This window comes from Phyllobates terribilis, unplaced genomic scaffold (genome assembly GCF_046119375.1).
Source record: "Phyllobates terribilis strain yellow unplaced genomic scaffold, ASM4611937v1 Scaffold_2__4_contigs__length_985480577, whole genome shotgun sequence".
Lineage (NCBI taxonomy): Eukaryota > Metazoa > Chordata > Amphibia > Anura > Dendrobatidae > Phyllobates > Phyllobates terribilis.
Window position 1 is genome coordinate 116,552,509 of NW_027362762.1, and position 20,711 is coordinate 116,573,219.

Below are 20,711 nucleotides of genomic sequence, written 5' to 3' on the forward strand. Positions count from 1 at the left end.
ATGGCAGAGTATTTCGGACAAACGTTCCCTAACAGCTCTCATTATCCATATTTAGTGTTTGAAGCCGCTCTAGGCAATACGGGCCCACCGGGGCGCCACTGTGTTTCCTTTAGCATGGCAAGAAAATTCATTATTTTACAGGTGAAAGTGCAAACTTGGATCTTTTGTTGCAAGTGATTTTCAAAAAATCCATAAATTGCAGGAAGAAGAATAATAAAATAAATGGGTGTCACCAGCCTCCAAGTCTTGACTAGGGTCAATTCATGAGGTGTCAATTTCTAAAGAAAAAATAATTGCATTTTTTTCCTGGTCTTTGTTCTGTTTGTATTTAAAATGGTTTCTTTTTATTTTTTTGACTTAGTTTCAATTTAATTTTTTGTGAATTATATTTTTTTATTAAAGCAGACCTGTCATTCGCATGTTACCAAATTCGCTGGATATTTTAAATAAGCCCTCCTATGAACATTTTTATTCCCTAAACATGTAGTGTAGTGTCGTGGTGTTAATATACTCTCCTATTGCTGTCTTCGCCGGTTTCCAGCTCCTCTCCTCTTCTGAGTGACGTCACTGCTCTTCAGACTCCCCGGCTCACTCTATGCTCTTATGTATGAGCCAGATATCTCTCCTACAATATAAGTCTATTGAGCTTCGTTCTGACACTCCATAGGCTTACATTGTAAAAGTCACCTCCGCATCACACAGAGAGCAGTGGTATCACTCAGAAGAGGAGCTGAGCGGCGCTGGATACCGGAGAAGACAGCAATTGATGAGTATATTAACACTCTGACACTACAGTACAACCACATATACACTAGTTTACGGGGAAAAATTAATAGGAGTGCTTCTTTTGTAAATGAATCTTTTAGGTCTGATGTAGCTACTTTGAAATTTCATATAAGAATTTGCTTTGTAATTCTTTTTAGAAGTTTAAACTTGGCCTCCGCTCACCTAACCTGATTGACATCTCCTTAGTGTCCCTCCTCCCTGCTGCTGAGATATCAGCGCTCAGTACAATCTGCAGCTGACAGTCAGGCTAGGTGAGCGAAGACTGAATATATGAATGAGCTCACTCCCTCTTTAGTTTTACTTCTAAAATGCTCCTTTTAATATCCGGTTATACACCAATTCTGCTATAGATTTTCAAAGGAAGCACACCAGCCACATCAGGAGTAAGAAATCTGTTTAATAATGTATGCAGTTTGAATTGAACAAACTGGAGACAGATCGACTTTTATTTTTCTTGCTTTTATTTATGTTAGGAATTTCAAAATTTGGATAAATCTTCATTTAAAAAAAAAATAAAAAAATCTGAAGTTAGAAATTAATGTAATTGGTAAAATGTTTAGTGAAATATGTCAAATAAATTATATAATGCCATGAAAGGGAGCTCAAGATCCAATATATTGCTGTTTTATTAGGCTGTACGCCTTCCGTTGTTAATGATATTTTGGTTGAATGGAATATTTGGTTTTCCTTGGATGTCACCTACCCTAACGCTTGTATTTCTCCTTACACAACAGACATTATCCCTATAATTCCCTAAGTAGTTAGAAAGCACTTATATCAGGGGTATCTACAGGAGGCCTCCGTGACGGTAGCTGTCCAAAGTATAGAGTAGACTTGAAAATTCTTCTACTTTTCCAAGAGTACATACCTGAAAGTGTAACAAAATTTTACAGCGAGAAACATTTTTTTTTTCTCCTTAAGTTACCTAGTTATACAATTCAGTGCATACTAATGATTTTCTCTTTCTGTAGGTAACCTATGAGGCTCATAAAGAATACTTGGCTAAAATGTACGAGGAGTATCAGAGACAGGAAGAAGAGAACATCAAGAAGGGCAAGAAAGGAAATGTCAGCACCATATCCGGGCTTTCATCTCAAGCTGTAGCTGTCAAAGGTGGATTAGAAATTCGAGAAATTGATGATCTCTCCCAAAGTCAAAGTCCAGAAAGTGAGACTGATTATCCCGTCAATTCGGATGCAAGAGATCTTCTTATAGCAACTAAAATTTCTGACGATACAATCTCCAACACTGATAGACCTTCTGGTGGCGTCCGAGTCGAGGTTCATGACCTATTGGTAGATATCAAAGCTGAGAAGGTTGAAGCTACGGAGGTGAAACTAGATGACTTGGATCTGTCTCCTGAGACTCTCGTCTCCGGAGAAAATGGAGCTCTAGTTGAAGTCGAGTCTTTACTGGATAACGTGTACTGTGCGGCTGTAGAAAAGCTACAAAACAATGTTCATGACAGTGTTGGTATTATTAAGGAAACTGAAGAAAAAGATGGCCCATTGATCACTCTTGCTGATGAGAAAGACCAAACCACTTCTAACAATACCTCATTTCTTTTTGATAAAATGACGCATTCAGAAGACAAGCTGTTGCCCGAACTGACTAGTGGTAACCATATAACCATTGGTAACGTCCAGGACGCTCACGTTCATCTTGGTGTTACTGATGACCTTGGCTTATTGGCCCACATGACGAGCAGTGTTGATCTCACTTGCGCATCAGCTGTTATTGGGGACAAAGATTTTAAAATCCACACCACGGCTGATAGTTTGGGCAGCATTTCTGAGAGAGAGTTGGCTTCATCGTCAAAAAATCTAGAGTATGCCCAGATGACCACCAGCAATTTAGAAATGGAGTCCTCTTGTACCAAAACCTTGGTGAATATGGATGCTGGTAGTACAGTGTCGGACACCGAGAGATCTGATGATGGCCGTGACCTTGGGAAAGAGATCAAGAAAATACAGACTACTACAACCACCACTCAGGTATGTTATATTATTGATTTTTCCATTCGATATTCTGTCCACCTTGAGCTAGTAATAATGCATGTGGTACATCATCCATAATTCCCAGTGGAGTGGAAGAAGACGCTTTCCTGAATACCAGCACAGTCTTGTATGTGCTTCAACAACTTATCCTGGTGGGGTTCACATTAACCTCCCCTCGCACAAACTTATTCTGTCCTACTAACCATATTAAAATAATTCCGCATGAGTTATTCCCGCAGATTCTTATATGTCTGTGGGCACATATTCATGACGACCTCTTTGCATATACCAGTGCATCATCTAAGCAAATAATTTCACACACTGCTGCTCTATTTGCTCAGCGTGTCATTCAGTTAATCCCCATGAATAATATGATAATTCACGATATCTATTGCTGGAAAGTATCTAAAGATTTCGAGCTCGTGTGTACTGTGTTTGTTCCTCTCCTGGCAGCTGATGTTCTCCATTTAGAATGAACCAGTTGTATGTTCAGCAATAATGCTTCCTTTCAATAATTTTCCCCATAAGACAAGCTGAAGATCGAAAACATTTAATCACATGGTAGATCGTACTATGTTTAGCTCTTTCATTACATCTTGCCACAGGCTGATCCAAGACATTTATTGTTATTGTTTACAGACCTATTAATGGGCAATACAACGGGTTCTCCAAGGATCAGTCTATTCCAGCAGGACTTTAGATTCATGTTCATCTGATAGTATCACATTAATGTTACAAACAAGCTGTTATTCTTCAAGAGCGCACTACTCCTCTGCCTCCTGACTTCCTGATTGCTGGTAGCGCACTGCTCCTCTGCCTCCTGACTTCCTGACTGTTGGGAGCGCACTGCTCCTCTGCCTCCTGACTTCCTGATTGCTGGGAGCGCACTGCTCCTCTGCCTCCTGACTTCCTGATTGCTGGGAGCGCACTGCTCCTCTGCCTCCTGACTTCCTGACTGTTGGGAGCGCACTGCTCCTCTGCCTCCTGACTTCCTGATTGCTGGGAGTGCACTGCTCCTCTGCCTCCTGACTTCCTGATTGCTGGGAGCGCACTGCTCCTCTGCCTCCTGACTTCCTGATTGCTGGGAGCGCACTGCTCCTCTGCCTCCTGACTTCATGATTGCTGGGAGCGCACTGCTCCTCTGCCTCCTGACTTCCTGATTGCTGGGAGCGCACTGCTCCTCTGCCTCCTGACTTCCTGATTGCTGGGAGCGCACTGCTCCTCTGCCTCCTGACTTCCTGATTGCTGGGAGCGCACTGCTCCTCTGCCTCCTGACTTCCTGATTGCTGGGAGCGCACTGCTCCTCTGCCTCCTGACTTCCTGATTGCTGGGAGCGCACTGCTCCTCTGCCTCCTGACTTCCTGATTGCTGGGAGCGCACTGCTCCTCTGCCTCCTGACTTCCTGATTGCTGGGAGCGCACTGCTCCTCTGCCTCCTGACTTCCTGATTGCTGGGAGCGCACTGCTCCTCTGCCTCCTGACTTCCTGATTGCTGGGAGCGCACTGCTCCTCTGCCTCCTGACTTCCTGATTGCTGGGAGCGCACTGCTCCTGCCTCCTGACTTCATGATTGCTGGGAGCGCACTGCTCCTCTGCCTCCTGACTTCCTGATTGCTGGGAGCGCACTGCTCCTCTGCCTCCTGACTTCCTGATTGCTGGGAGCGCACTGCTCCTCTGCCTCCTGACTTCCTGATTGCTGGGAGCGGGGTGCTTCTGAAGATTCACAGGCTGGCCCAAAATGCTTGCTCTCCAATGCTGCAAGCGGAGGCTGCTTTCCTTCTGAAAAATCGGAGAAGTGCTGGGGCTGTTAACGGGAATTTGTCGCCAGGCTTTTGCCACCTATTATTACAGTAACAGAGACCTTGATTCCAGTGATGCGTCACTTAATGGGCTGCTTAATGTGATTTTCATAAAATCACAGGAGATTATCATTAGAGGATTAGTAACCCTGCTGCCATGTAGTCCTCCATATTCATGATCCCTGTATATCCCCACCCTCACCACTGATTGGCAACTTTCTGCCCATGCACAGTGTACACCGGAAGCTGCCAATCAGTGGTGTGGGGGGGCGGTTAGACAGAGCTCTGCATTCAGAGAACTGCTAGATCTGCAGCAGAGAAAACAGTGCTTGTAACAAAATAACAGCACTTAGCTCAGTAAATGACTCATCACTGGGAATCAGGGTCTCTGTCTCTACATTAATGATAAGACTTGCATGCTTATCCTCGCTGTGCTTGCATGTTTACAGTGACTGCTCTCTTGTCTGCATGGCTTACTGTAAGCTGCACCGTTTAATAACTACCCATGTTTCTACATATTTCTCCCAATAAAACGGAAATGAAATAATTTTCTAAATATCATATCCGCTTTCTTGGGCTTTTCTGGTTACTTTAGAAAATTCAGTATGAAAGATTAAAATCTCCAAACCAGTTTACGCTGGCGGGGCTGTCAGATGTGAAGTGGACTGCGAATCGCTCTGATAACATATGATGGATACAGTAGGCAGAGCCCAATGTCCAGTCTAGTCTGCAGATAAAAGGCTGCTCTCTGTGTGATTGTGGCGTTCCTGTCATTTGTCCATCAGTGCGCGGCGAGTCCGGAGCCTCTCGTAGCTTTTCCTAGAACTGAAGAGCGGCGCCGGTTGCCTGGCAACAGATTACATTCTCTCCTAACGACTACTGTCCTACTGATGGAGAATTACAAGTGCGGCCTGCAATGCATCAGTGACTGACACCTGCCTCCAGCATTTCTCCTCCTCGCAAAACACACCGCGGGCTCTGCCCTCTGCAAATGGTTTTAATTTTGCAATACTAACCGTTTGCAAAACGTGAAAATGATAAATCTGTGCTGACCCCGGAGTATATGCAGCCTTTGAGGGGCATATTTTGGCTGAACCTCTACCTTACTATTTTGCCCCCCTTGCATGTTTCAATCATAAATATTGCCCCTTATTCTATTTTCAGTAAGACTCTTCATATTTATTCTGTTTTATGCTCAGCACATACGATCTTCCAAAACTATCACCCTACTGTAACGCTCTGACCCTACACTCGATCAGCCGACAGTGATTTCCCCCATACACGTACATTCTGGGCTCGGCTGAGCGTGCTCGTGCTCTAAATATGGAGAACGTGCACGCTGCTGCCAGACACCTCTGTTGGTCACTTATCTTCATTGTGAGCACAATCAAGAATGTTGCAGTCGAACATGCATGACCCTTTTTCTTCTATTATTAAAGGAAAGCCAGGAGACCCCCATATACATTAGTTGGATCTCCAGTCCTGCCAAAATCGGGTTGTTTGGGCACCTAATAGGTGAAAAACAATCTCCAACCCTTCTATGACTCCTGTAAAGCTAGAACTGTCAATCAAGGAGGTAGGGTAGGAGATGAATGTAAAACAAGTAGACTCCCAGGGTGCACAGAGCTCCTCTACTTAGTTTGAGCTGTCATTTTGTGCCGCCCATTTGATCAGCTTTTCCAGTCTTAAGGGGAATCTGTCAGAAGGGTCAACCCTGCTAAGCTGTCTATATGGTCATGTAGGTCATAGGAAGCTGAATAAAATGATACCTTGACATCTGTGATCCAGTTTCTTATTCCAGAGTAATCCATGTTTTTTTAAAGATGTAAATGAGCTGTTGAGATCTATGGACCGGACATAGATCTCCCTGAGACTATGCCTCCAAAACTTAATTTAAATAAAAGGAGGTGTTACCAGTGTGAGACATGTAGTGACTGACAGTCTGCTCTCCTGATCTATGTGGCTCACACTGGTATCTCCTCCTTTCATTTATAATAAGCTCTGGAGGCAGATTCTCAGGGAGATCTATGTTCCGCCCATAGATCTTAACAGCTCATTTACATTTTAAGAAAGAAACGTGGATTTCACTGGAATAAGACACCAGATCGCAGATATCAAGGTATCATTTTATTCAACTTTCTATGACCTGCATGCCCATAAAGACGTCTTAGGAGGGTTGGTCCTCCTGACAAATTCCCTTTATTAAGTGATGGCATATCACTAGGATGTGTAGTCACCTGGTCATCGTGGAGGCTCAAACGCCATCAGATTGATAGAACTGGGGCTAGATCCTTCTGGATATTTTCCTCGAGCTACGCCATTTCTGCCTAGAGCATACAATGCAAAGAAAATGTACTTCAAGCCTTTCATTCTCCTGTGCAGTTAGGTTTATCCAGCCTTATACATTATATATAGTATGTTAGTAACCGCCTCGCTTGGGACAGACTCACATGACCCTGTCGCCACCTATCCATTCATATCAAATTCCATTTTTTTCAAGATTTTCTAGGGCGGGATGAAGATGGGGTTGACATAAAGTGAGTGCATACTATAACTCAGGCCTTAATATATAACTTAGTCCACAGTTACTTCTAAAATCTAACACCCTGTTATATTTCCTAAGCCAAATGTAGTGAATAGACTGCAGGTCACAAATGCAGACTTGAGTGATTATTTGTTGGAACATGAAAACAATGTATATTTGCACATTACATCTTTTCCATGTTCATCTGCTTAGAATAACACGCTATATCTGCCAGCAAGGTTCACACCGAGGGTATAAGAATGATGGCGCTTTCTGACGGAGGAGGTTAGGTTGGAGGAGGAGGATCTGACGCTGGACTGATGGGAAAGCTTGTCAGAAAATTATTGCATCAATTCTGAAGGAATAACTTAGCCTTTTTGTATTGGCTTATGTACATGGTACACTGCGTTGTATGGTTAAGGGGAAAGTACCTTCTGCTGAGCACATATTATTTTAAGCAAGTTTTTATTTGAAATATTTTTTTATGTCACCACCTATAGAAAAAAAAAAGTGGAATATTCTTTTCTGACAACAAAGCAGTCGCAATAAATATTAGTGCTTTTTTCTGTAGAAAAGGCAATTCCCATGTCAGTCTTTCATGACTGAGATAGGAATAAGCCCCCACCACTGGAGGTAAATTTGTGGAAGCAGCGGAGATTGACATTTCTACACTTATTTCATAACTCAGAAGCAGCTGCCTCCAGTGGGAGGACAGAATTATTCCCATCTCGGCCTCAAAAGGCAGCTGAGATGTGAATATCTCTTTAACTTAGGAGCCTGTGGAGCCTTGGACAGAATCAGCAGTGAATGATAAATTCATTGGCATCCCTATACTACTGCCGAAGGCTGAGAATAGGCAGAAAAAAAACCCTATACATGCATACTGTGTAAGGGTCTATATATTTTTTTTAAACTTTCTTTAAGTAAATAGAACATAAACAAATGACATCAGTGCAGCTTATGGAATTATAGACAAGGAAATTGAGATGATATAACAATATCAATAAAGAGACAATAGTATCTCAATGGAGCAAATCAAGGCACTTGAAACAATATATAACAAGACAAATACAAAACTAAAACTAGTATACCTAGACAACGAGAGACCTAAGCTAGGGAAATGAATAATATCTGAATAAAGTATCAGAAAGGGTTTAATACAAGGGGGCATAATGTATGCGAGACATCACATAACTTTGTTTTGGTATGTGTGTTGCGGCGCGTTGGCAAGATTAATATACAACCTGAATGAGGTAGGAGAAAAACAGTAATGAGAAGGAAGGGGGTGCTACTCAAGATATGACAGAATAAGTAGTAGTTATTTTGGCCCACAAAACCGCTTAACTGTCCAGGTAGGTTTCCAGGGATACCAAACCTCAAGAAAATGGGAATGCCGGGAAGTCTCCCAACTAGTGATCTCCTCCTACCGCCTAATCATGTCAACCTTATTCAACCACTCAACGTGAGTGGGGGGTGTAACCTGCAACCAGTGCAGAGGAATCAGGTATTTCGCCACCCTGAACAGTAGAGGGAGCAGATCATGTTTTTTAGGTTTAAAATTTTGAGATGGGCAGGATAGTAAGACTTCTTTCGGAGACAAGGGACTCCTTATCAAACCTAGGTCTTTCAACGTCTCCTTTATTTTAACCCCAAAAGGTCTAATATTAGGGCAGTACCAAAATATATGGGACATGTTCCCCACCCCTACTTTACATCTCCAGCAAAGGATAGAATCAGAAAATCCATTATGGCACAAAAGTTCTGGCGTTCTATACCACCGTGTTAATATTTTATACGAATTCTCTTGCAAAGATGCGCACCTGGAGAATCCGTGAGAATTAGTAAGAATGGATTCGACTTTTTCATCCGCCAAAGAGATGTTAAGTTCCTTTTCCCAAGAGTATATAAAGGAAGGTTTTTGGAAGGACTGAGGCAGGATCATGTGGTTATATATCTTCGATATTCCTTTAGGAAAAGGGAACGAGAGTTTAGATAGCATGTCCACCCATGAACCTCCTCCCGCACCAGGGAATTTATAGCCAATTCAATAGACTGAAATTTATTCTGCTCAATGTTAATATTACAATTAATATTAATAATTAATGTTATCACTTAATATTGAGCAGAATTAAGTATGCTGACATCCCTATATACCGTATGAGCCCACACACAGCCTCCATATATACAGTGTGAGCCCCGCATAGTCTGAATATATACAGTGTGAGCCCAGCATAGCCGCCATATATACAGTGTGATCCCCGCATAGCCTCGATATATACAGTGTGAGTACCACACAGCCTCCTGTACACATACAAGTATCCCATACACATGAAAAAAACATCATATACTCACCTCACCCCCTTTCCTCTACAGCTCTGCTCCGGTCTCCTGTACACTGAGTCTCAGCAATAGCGCGATGAAATGACGTCATCACGTCTGTAGCGTCGGCGTCCCTGCCCCCTGCTAGGCAGGGACGCTGTTCCCCTCACCTCTCCGCTCCGAGCCCGGCGTCCTCCTCCCGCTCTGCTGGCAGCGCTCGCTCCTTCCCAGCCACGGTGCTTAGGGCGCGCGCGCGCTCCCCCCCTCTTAAAGGGGCCGCGCGCGCCGTCCTAAGGAGGACTTCACCATATATAAGGCACCTCCTCCAAAATGGAGGTGCCCGAGCAATGTTGTTGCACTGTTCACTACTCTGCTTCAGCCCTCAGGTCCCGTTGCCTGTTACCTGCTTGTTACCTGCCTGTTACCTGCCTGTTACCTGCCTGTTACCTGCCTGTTACCTGCCTGTTACCTGCCAGTTACCTGCCTGTTACCTGCCAGTTACCTGCCAGTTACCTGCCAGTTACCTGCCAGTTTCCTGCCAGTTTCCTGCCAGTTACCTGCCAGTTTCCTGCCAGTTTGCTGCCTGATTCCTGCCTGTCATCCGCTTTCCTGCTTGCTAGCCTGAGGTCCGACGGTCTGCCTTCCGACACCTGTCAGTCTGTCTATGGACCAGCTTGCCCGCTCACCTGGGAGCGCTCACCTGCTACCTGTCTGTTAGCCTACCTGGAGGCTCCGCCATCACGTGCTGTGACCATCTGCCAGTCCAGAGACTCTTGCCTGCTCACCTGGGAGCGCTCATCTGCTACCTGCCAGTTAGCCTGCCTGGAGGCTCTGCCGTCACATGCTGTGACCACCTGCTTATCCAGAGACTCTCACCTGGGAGCACTCCTCTGCATCTGCCTGTTAGCCTACCTGGAGGCTCCGCCGTCACATGCTGTGACCACCTGCTTATCCAGAGACTCTCGCCTGCTCACCTGGGAGCACACACCTGCCATCCGCCTGTTAGCCTACCTGGAGGCTCCGCCGTCACATGCTGTGACCACCTGCTTATCCAGAGACTCTCGCCTGCTCACCTGGGAGCACACACCTGCCATCCGCCTGCTAGCCTACCTGGAGGCTCAGCCGTCACAGGTCGTACCAACCCTATACCCAGAGACTGTCCCGGTCACTTGCTGTGACCTCCTGCCCGTTCACCCAGAGACTGCCCCGGTCACTTGCTGTGACCTCCTGCCCGTTTACCCAGAGACTGCCCCGGTCACTTGCTGTGACCTCCTGCCCGTTTACCCAGAGACTGTCCCGGTCGCTTGCCGTGACCTCCTGCCCGTTTACCCAGAGACTGTCCCGGTCACCTGCTGTGACTACCTGCCCGTCTTCCCTGGTCACCACCCGCTTCCTTACAAGGATCGTCCCCTTGTATAGTTGCTCAGAGGTTCCGCCTCCCAGACCCGTTACAGTTTGCTCGGGCCATGGAACCCGGTGGTACCCAAGTTCCCTCGCTCTCGGACCTATGTCATGAACTGTCCCGTCAGAGGTCCCAACAGGAGTCCATCCTGGGTCACCTGCGGAATGTCAACTCACGCCTGGACACTCTGACTGCTCCACCAGCAACCACCGCTAGTGTCATGACTCGCAACCCGGCAGCGCCGCTGCCCACCAGTACCATGGTATCCTGTCCTGAACCCCGGCTTTCCGCACCTCCTCGCTACGGAGGCGACCCCGCTCAAGCTCGGGGCTTCATAAACCAGTGCACCCTGCACTTCGAACTCTTGTCCCACCAGTTTATCTCCGACCGGTCCAAAGTGGCCTTTATCTTGTCCCACCTCACGGGGGAGGCTCTGGCTTGGCTGAATCCTCTATGGGAGAGAGGAGACCCTCTGGTGTCCGACTTGTCAGCCTTTCTCACGGCTTTCCGGAAAGTCTTCGATGAACCCGGACGGAGGACCTCATCCGCATCGTCTCTGCTACGCCTCCGTCAGGGAGATCTCACCGTGGGCCAATATGCCATACGGTTCCGTACCCTTGCCTCGGAACTGGCCTGGGATAACGACGCTCTGGTGTCTGTCTTCTGGGAGGGTCTGTCCGGCCGTATTAAAGATGAACTCGGCGATCGGGACATTCCTACCACTCTCGATGACTTAATAACTCTTGCCACCCGGATTGACCTACGGTTCCAGGAGCGCGCCAAAGAAGTCTCTCGTGAGAGAAGGTTTCCACGTCTAGCTCCCATCTTCCAGAAACCCGTTATTCCCTCCGTTTCTCCCCAGGCACACTCTCCTGAGCCTATGCAGGTCGACCAGACCAAGATGGTCAAAACCCGTCAAGACTTACGCCGTGCCGAGGGGAGCTGCTTCTACTGTGGCAGTAAGGAGCACCGGATCCGTACCTGCCCGGAGAGGTCGGGAAACGCCTGTGTCTAGGATCGCTCAGAGAGGTCGTCCTAGACAAGAATAAATCCTCTCCATCTCTACTGTTGTCAGTCTCAATCGTCTGCGGGGAGAACCGTTATTTCGAACTAGCCCAACTTGACTCTGGAGCAGCCGGGAATCTTATTTCACAGTCCCTGGTAGAGAAATACCGCATCCCCACCAAACCTCTGGCTGTACCCTTATCTGTCGCTGCCGTGGATGGGGGCCTCTTACCACGTCCCATCCAACTCATCACCGAATCCATTACTCTGCAGGTGGGAATGCTGCATTCTGAGAGTATCTCCTTTCATGTTCTGCCTGGACTCTCTCATGCCCTCTTGCTAGGCCTACCTTGGCTGCAGAGACATGCACCCGTGCTTGACTGGCAGACCGGAGAAGTCCTTCGCTGGGGACAGGACTGCCATAAGACTTGTTTGGTTCCCGTCCATCCCGTCCGTCCTTCTCCTACCCCAGCTAATCTACCTGGACTTCCGATTCCTTATTGGTCATATGCTGATGTCTTTAATAAAAAGGAGGCAGAGACACTACCCCCTCATAGACCATACGACTGCCCTATCGACCTGTTACCCGGTACTACTCCTCCCCGTGGGCGTATTTACCCATTGTCCGCTGCTGAGACCCGGTCTATGTCCGAATATATTGAGGAGAACCTGGCCCGGGGATTTATCTGGAAATCTACCTCCCCGGCGGGAGCAAGCTTCTTCTTCGTTAAAAAGAAGGACGGCTCTCTCCGTCCCTGCATAGACTATAGAGGCCTAAACCAGATCACGGTGAAGAATAAGTACCCCCTTCCGCTCATTCCGGAATTATTTGATCGTCTGAGGGGGGCTAGAATCTTCACCAAACTGGACCTTCGTGGGGCGTACAACCTGGTCCGTATCCGTCAGGGGGATGAATGTAAGACGGCATTCAACACCCGGGACGGCCACTATGAATATCTGGTAATGCCCTTCGGTCTCTGTAACGCTCCCGCCGTCTTTCAAGAGTTGGTCAATGACATCTTCCGGGACCTTCTCTACTCCTGCGTGGTGGTGTACCTGGACGACATCTTGGTCTTCTCTCCGGATCTCCAGACTCACCGGAGGGATGTTCGTCAGGTCCTGCTCAGGCTCTGGCAGAACCACCTCTTCGCTAAATATGAGAAGTGCCTTTTTGAGCAGACCTCGCTTCCGTTTTTGGGCTACATAATTTCTCAGACCGGCCTACGAATGGATCCTGAGAAACTGTCTGCCATCGAGAAGTGGCCTCGACCGGAGGGGTTGAAGGCCATTCAGCGGTTCCTGGGCTTCGCCAACTACTACCGCCTCTTCATACCGCACTTCTCTTCCCGGACTGCCCCAATTTCTGCGCTCACCCGTAAGGGCACTAATCCCAAAGAGTGGCCGCCCGAAGCAGAGGAGGCCTTTTTTTCCTTAAAACAGGCCTTCTCTTCCGCCCCGGTGCTGCATCGCCCAGATGGCAACAAGCAGTTCTTCCTGGAAGTTGACGCCTCCTCCTCTGGAGCCGGAGCGGTACTTACCCAAAAATCGTCTTCCGGGAGAATGGTAACTTGTGGCTTCTTCTCCAAACTCTTCTCCCCTTCGGAGCGCAACTATTCCATAGGAGATCGAGAGTTATTGGCCATCAAGCTGGCATTGGAGGAGTGGCGTTACCTGCTCGAAGGGGCTCTTCACCCGGTAATAATTTACACTGACCACAAGAACTTGGCTTACCTCCAGCATGCCCAGAGACTTAACCCGCGCCAAGCCCGGTGGTCCTTGTTTTTTGCTCGCTTTGATTTTGTTCTTCATTTTCGCCCGGCTGACAAAAACATCAAGGCGAACGCCTTGTCCCGATCCTTTCTGGTGTCTGATCTCGAGGAGGAACCTAAACACATCATCGATCCCGCCAGAGTAATGCAGGTGGCTCCCGTGAGTCTAAATCGTCTCCCTCCCGGTAAGACGTTCGTATCAGTACCTGATCGGGAGAAGATCCTACACTGGGGTCACTCGTCTAAACTAGCTGGCCACGCCGGTCAGAAAAAGACCCTCCAGCTTATTACCCGGCACTACTGGTGGCCTACCCTGCACAAGGACGTAATTGACTTTGTTTCTGCCTGTGTGTCCTTCGCCCGCAACAAGGTTCCGAGACATCTGCCAGCCGGTCGCCTCCTTCCGCTTCCTGTACCTGCTGCCCCCTGGCAGCATATAGCTATGGACTTCATAACTGATCTCCCCGTCTCTGCTGGTTGTACGGTCATTTGGGTGGTCGCTGACCGCTTTTCCAAGATGGCTCATTTCGTTCCCCTGCCAGGCCTCCCGTCTGCACCCGAGCTGGCTAAAGATTTTATCCGCCACATCTTTCGTCTTCATGGCCTGCCCCTCCACATCGTGTCGGATCGTGGGGTACAGTTCACCTCACGCTTCTGGAGAGCCACTTGTAAACTGCTAGACGTCACCCTGGACTTCTCTTCCGCTTACCACCCACAGTCTAATGGTCAAGTGGAGCGGATCAATCATAACCTGACCAGTTACCTCCGGCACTTCGTTAATGCCCACCATTCTGACTGGGTGGATCTCCTGCCATGGGCTGAATTCTCGTACAATAACCACGAGAGCGAATCTTCCTCCAAATCCCCTTTTTTTGTAGTCTTCGGTCAGCATCCTCGGATCCCATTTCCCGTCTCCACCTCGGTGGATAATCCGGCTGCGGAATCTCTCGTTAACAAATTTTCCTCCATTTGGGAGAGTACCCGATCCGCACTCCTTCAGTCGTCCGAGCGGATGAAAAGACACGCTGACAAAAAACGTCTGGATCCTCCACAATTCCGTCCTGGGGATGAAGTCTGGCTCTCGTCCAAGTATGTCCGGCTCAAGATTCCTTCCTATAAGTTAGGGCCTCGGTTCATCGGTCCTCTGGAGGTTATCAGTCAGATCAACCCGGTGGCCTATAAATTGAAACTCCCGGCCAACCTACGGATCCCTAACTCCTTCCATGTATCTCTCCTCAAACCCGTGGTACTTAACTCTTTTTCCAAGTCTACAGGTACGCCTCCTGCTCCGGTTTCTGCTGAAGACGAGTTTGAGGTAGAGAACATTCTGGCCACTAAAAGGGTAAGAGGAAAGACCTTTTTTCTAGTAGATTGGAAGGGGTTTGGTCCTGAGGAGAGAACGTGGGAGCCCCGGGAGAACATCCATGCCCCTCTTATCCTTGCTAAATTTCTGTCTGGCCTAAAAAAGGGGGGGCCTAAAGGGGGGGTACTGTAGCGTCGGCGTCCCTGCCCCCTGCTAGGCAGGGACGCTGTTCCCCTCACCTCTCCGCTCCGAGCCCGGCGTCCTCCTCCCGCTCTGCTGGCAGCGCGCGCTCCTTCCCGGCCACGGTGCTTAGGGCGCGCGCTCCCCCCCTCTTAAAGGGGCCGCGCGCGCCGTCCTAAGGAGTCCCCGGCCAATGGCCGGAGGACTTCACCATATATAAGGCACCTCCTCCAAAATGGAGGTGCCCGAGCAATGTTGTTGCACTGTTCACTACTCTGCTTCAGCCCTCAGGTCCCGTTGCCTGTTACCTGCCAGTTACCTGCCAGTTTGCTGCCTGATTCCTGCCTGTCATCCGCTTTCCTGCTTGCTAGCCTGAGGTCCGACGGTTTGCCTTCCGACACCTGTCAGTCTGTCTATGGACCAGCTTGCCCGCTCACCTGGGAGCGCTCACCTGCTACCTGTCTGTTAGCCTACCTGGAGGCTCTGCCGTCACGTGCTGTGACCATCTGCCAGTCCAGAGACTCTTGCCTGCTCACCTGGGAGCGCTCATCTGCTACCTGCCAGTTAGCCTGCCTGGAGGCTCTGCCGTCACATGCTGTGACCACCTGCTTATCCAGAGACTCTCGCCTGCTCACCTGGGAGCACTCCTCTGCATCTGCCTGTTAGCCTACCTGGAGGCTCCGCCGTCACATGCTGTGACCACCTGCTTATCCAGAGACTCTCGCCTGCTCACCTGGGAGCACACACCTGCCATCCGCCTGTTAGCCTACCTGGAGGCTCCGCCGTCACATGCTGTGACCACCTGCTTATCCAGAGACTCTCGCCTGCTCACCTGGGAGCACACACCTGCCATCCGCCTGCTAGCCTACCTGGAGGCTCAGCCGTCACAGGTCATACCAACCCTATACCCAGAGACTGTCCCGGTCACTTGCTGTGACCTCCTGCCCGTTTACCCAGAGACTGCCCCGGGCACTTGCTGTGACCTCCTGCCCGTTTACCCAGAGACTGCCCCGGGCACTTGCTGTGACCTCCTGCCCGTTTACCCAGAGACTGTCCCGGTCACTTGCCGTGACCTCCTGCCCGTTTACCCAGAGACTGTCCCGGTCACCTGCTGTGACTACCTGCCCGTCTTCCCTGGTCACCACCCGCTTCCTTACAAGGATCGCCCCCTTGTATAGTTGCTCAGAGGTTCTGCCTCCCAGACCCGTTACAACGTCTGCTGTCTCACACGCTGATTGGTGGAATATGAAGCTGGCGGCACCGTCTTCCGCCAATGTATTCACTGCTGTCTGCATACTGAGGTTGCATGGTGACAGTGGGTGGCGGTCTGGGGTGGGAAAGGACAGGGTTCGGACTGTGGGCCACTGTTTCAGCCCTTCGACTGTCTCGGTCCACAGGTCAGACTGGAACAGCCAGAGGGCCAGATTTGGCTTACGGGCTGCAGTTTGTCCAGGTCTGGTCTTTATACATCTCCCCTGTCGATCCTTGGTCTCTGGAGGAGAGGCTGCGCTCTCTCTGTCTTCCAGGAGGCTGAAATGAAAGGGGATTTGTCCACCTTTTGGGATATTTTGCATGCATTTGGTGCTGAAAAAAAAACAGATTTGCAATTGGATTTCATTAAACATTTTGCACCATCCATGTATACCTTATGTAGACCCTGTGTTGCACTGTATGTATATTAGTGGCTGCAGAATGAGTTTACTGAGAATCCGTCAAAGAGTTCATTCTGATTGAATGACAGGAAAGTTTGTATCTCTCTTATGTCTTTTTCTGATCTATCCTGAGCTTATTTATAACCACAAACCAAAGGAGTCTGCAAAAGCAAAGTGGTGCAAAATTTTTAATGAAGCAGAATTGCAAAAATTATTTTTAGCCCCAAATACATGCATTTCAGATAAAAAAAAAATTATATATTGTTCCTAAAAGTGGATAACTCCTTTTATTTCATAACACGCCACCTTTAATCAAGAATTTGCTATCTATCAGTCTGCATTGTGACTCCACTTCTTTTGGGTATTGAGGAAGGTTTGGAGGCTACATTGGTCGGCTAGCTGTCGCAGCCCAGGGTGGCTGATTATTATCCGGAGTAGGAGACAATACTTATGCTATGTACCTGCTTTGGGTATTCCAGTTAGATTATTGCATGGCAGCGAGCGCCATATTCTACAGCAAAACGTGAGCAGCCAAATGCAAAAACTAATTATGTTATATACCTGACATTGCTCCCAAGGCCACGACCCCACTATCAGCATTTGGTCAGTATATATTCTCAGGAGTGGGAGCAAAAACCAGGAGTGGGTGATAAATGCAGAATTGGTGACTTGTTCCTATTATACCTTTTCTCTGATTGTTCCTCACCTGGTTTTGGCTCCCACTCCTGAGAAAAAATACTGACCGAATACTGACCAAATACTGATAGTGGGGCTGTGGCCTAAGGATAACAGTCGGATACAATTACAATTTAGAGGTGATACTTGTAATAGATGGTCACACCAAGTCCACCAGGTACTCTATCTAGCAGAAGGGGGGCAAATGGGAACCATCCTGTGAGACCCCCATATACTATAATTGTACATGGAGGCAGATGTTTTCCAGTTGGGACAACATTCTTTCAAAACAAGCAGTGGCGTTTCTTTCTTTACAATTTTTATTGATCATCAATTCTGCATAGTTATTTTTCCGGCTTTGATAGTTCTCCAGGACACATCCAAGAGCACGGTAGGGGTGTGGAGTGGCCTAAAAAGGGGGCATGGCTATCAGTTTCCTCCAGGGCCGGTACTCCAGTACTTGTATACAGGTTTGGCTACTGAAGTTTTATGCTTTGATGATCTCTGCTATTTGGGGAAAATTTACCTTGTGTATTTAACCTATCGTCGATTTGCAAAAATAAAAAATCCATCAACATTACCAAGATTTAGGGCTCGTTCAGAAGTACGCTGTCCGTGTTAGAATCCGCTAGCACACAGACCAATGCTATTACATAGTGCTGTTCAAATGTCGCCGCCATGCACTGATCTCTTCTGCATTTCAAGTACGATTCTCATGGATATACTAGCTGTACCCGGCCACTCGTTGCTGTGGCTCAGTCTGGTTAAATGGAAAAGAAATAAAAGAGAAAGCGCACATTTCTAAAATATTTAACTTCACAATGCTTGTGGGTATGCAATATTTTTTGTTTGGGTATAGCGTGTGTTGCTTTTACGTCCAATAGCTGGTATATAAAAACATAGTAGGTATATAAAAACAAGTGTGTATTCCAATGCAACGTTCATTTTTATTTATATAGATTATATACAGTATATATATATAAAATATATATACAGTGCCTACAAGTAGTATTCAACCCCCTGCAGATTTAGCTGGTTGACACATGCGGAATTAACTTGGCATTGTGACATTTGTACTGTAGATCAGCCTGGAAGTGGGAAATGCTCTGCAGCAAATTTTGTTTTTGTTTTTTTTTTAAAACGTTAAAAGTTAATTCAGAGTGTCATTTATTATTCAACCCCTCAAACCACAAGAATTCTGTTTGGTCCCCCTAAAGTATTAAGAAGTAGTTCAGGCACCAAGAATAATGAGCTTCACATGTGTGGATTAAAGATCTCTTTTGCCAGCCTTTTCTGACTATTTAAGACCCTCCCCAAACTTGTGAACAGCACTCAGACATGGTCAACATGGGAAAGACAAAGGAGCATTCCAAGGCCATCAGAGACAAGATCGTGGAGGGTCACAAGGCTGGCAAGGGGTACAAAACCCTTTACAAGGAGTTGAGCCTACCTGTCTCCACTGTTGGGAGCATCATCGTAAGTGGAAGGCTTATGGAACTACTGTTAGCCTTCCACGGCCTGGACAGCCTTTGAAAGTGTCCTCCCGTGCCGAGGCCAGGCTTGTCCGAAGAGTCAAGGCTAACCCAAGGACAACAAGGAAGGAGCTCCGGGAAGATCTCATGGCAGTGGGGACATTGGTTTCAGTCAATACCATAAGTAACGTACTCCACCGCAATGGTCTCCGTTCCAGACGAGCCTGTAAGGTACCTTTACTTTCAAAGCGTCATGTCAAGGCTCGTCTACAGTTTGCTCATGATCACTTGGAGGACTCTGAGACAGACTGGTTCAAGGTTCTATGGTCTGATGAGACCAAGATCGAGATCTTTGGTGCCAACCACACACGTGACGTTTGGAGACTGGATGGCACTGCATACGACCCCAAGAATACCATCCCTACAGTCAAGCATGGTGGTGGCAGCATCATGCTGTGGGGCTGTTTCTCAGCCAAGGGGCCTGGCCATCTGGGCCGCATCCATGGGAAGATGGATAGCACGGCCTACCTGGAGATTTTGGCCAAGAACCTCCGCTCCTCCATCAAGGATCTTAAGATGGGTCGTAATTTCATCTTCCAACAAGACAACGATCCAAAGCACACAGCCAAGAAAACCAAGGCCTGGTTCAAGAGGGAAAAAGTCAAGGTGTTGGAGTGGCCTAGTCAGTCTCCTGACCTTAACCCAATTGAAAACTTGTGGAAGGAGCTCAAGAATAAAGTCCACATGAGACACCCAAAGAACCTAGATAACTTGGAGAAGATCTGCATGGAGGAGTGGGCCAAGATAACTCCACAGACCTGTGCCGGCCTGATGAGGTCTTATAAAAGACGATTATTAGCTGTAATTGCAAACAAGGGTTATTCCACAAAATATTAAACATAGGGGTTGAATAATAATTGACCCACACTTTTATGCTTAAAATTTAATAAAATTCAACTGAGCAACATAACTTTTTGGTTTGTAAGATTTATGCTTCTGTTCATAAAACCTACTCTCGTTTGCAGTTTGAAGGCTCTAACTTATTTGCATCTTATCAAACCAGCTAAATCTGCAGGGGGTTGAATACTACTTGTAGGCACTGTATATATTCACATTTTTATTTATATAGAGAAGGATAGATAGATATATATATATATATATATATATATATATATATATATATATATATACATATACATACAGTACAGACCAAAAGTTTGGACACACCTTCTCATTTAAAGATTTTTCTGTATTTTTATGACTATGAAAATTGTACATTCACACTGAAGGCATCAAAACTATGAATTAACACATGTGGAATTATATACTTAACAAAAAAGTGTGAAACAACTGAAAATATGAATTATATTCTAGGTTCTTCAAAGTAGCCACCTTTTGCTTTGATGACTGCTTTGCACACTCTTGGCATTCTCTTGATGAGCTTCAAGAGGTAGTCACCGGAAATGGTTTTCACCTCACAAGTGTGCCCTGTCAGGTTTAATAAGTGGGATTTCTTGCCTTATAAATGGGGTTGGGACCATCAGTTGTGTTGTGCAGAAGTCTGGTGAATACACAGCTGATAGTCCTACTGAATAGACTGTTAGAATTTGTATTATGGCAAGAAAAAAGCAGCTAAGTAAAGAAAAACGAGTGACCATCATAACTTTAAGAAATGAAGGTCAGTCAGTCCGAAAAATTGGGAAAACTTTGAAAGTGTCCCCAAGTGCAGTTGCAAAAACCATCAAGCGCTACAAAGAAACTGGCTCACATGAGTACCGCCCCAGGAAATGAAGACCAAGAGTCACCTCTGCTTCTGAGGATAAGTTTATC

At 47.1% G+C, this 20,711-nt stretch overlaps 1 protein-coding gene across 6 annotated transcripts in view; it reads left to right on the plus strand.

Annotated features, from left to right (window-relative positions):
• NBEA (neurobeachin) overlaps positions 1–20,711 on the plus strand; it is a 786,732-nt gene that overhangs the window by 275,578 nt on the left and 490,443 nt on the right. For all 6 annotated transcript variants that reach the window (XM_073662535.1, XM_073662540.1, XM_073662538.1 and 3 more), the window contains exon 22: positions 1,758–2,780. In XM_073662535.1, coding sequence (XP_073518636.1) covers positions 1,758–2,780 — 1,023 coding nt within the window. The remainder of the gene's footprint in view (positions 1–1,757; positions 2,781–20,711) is intronic.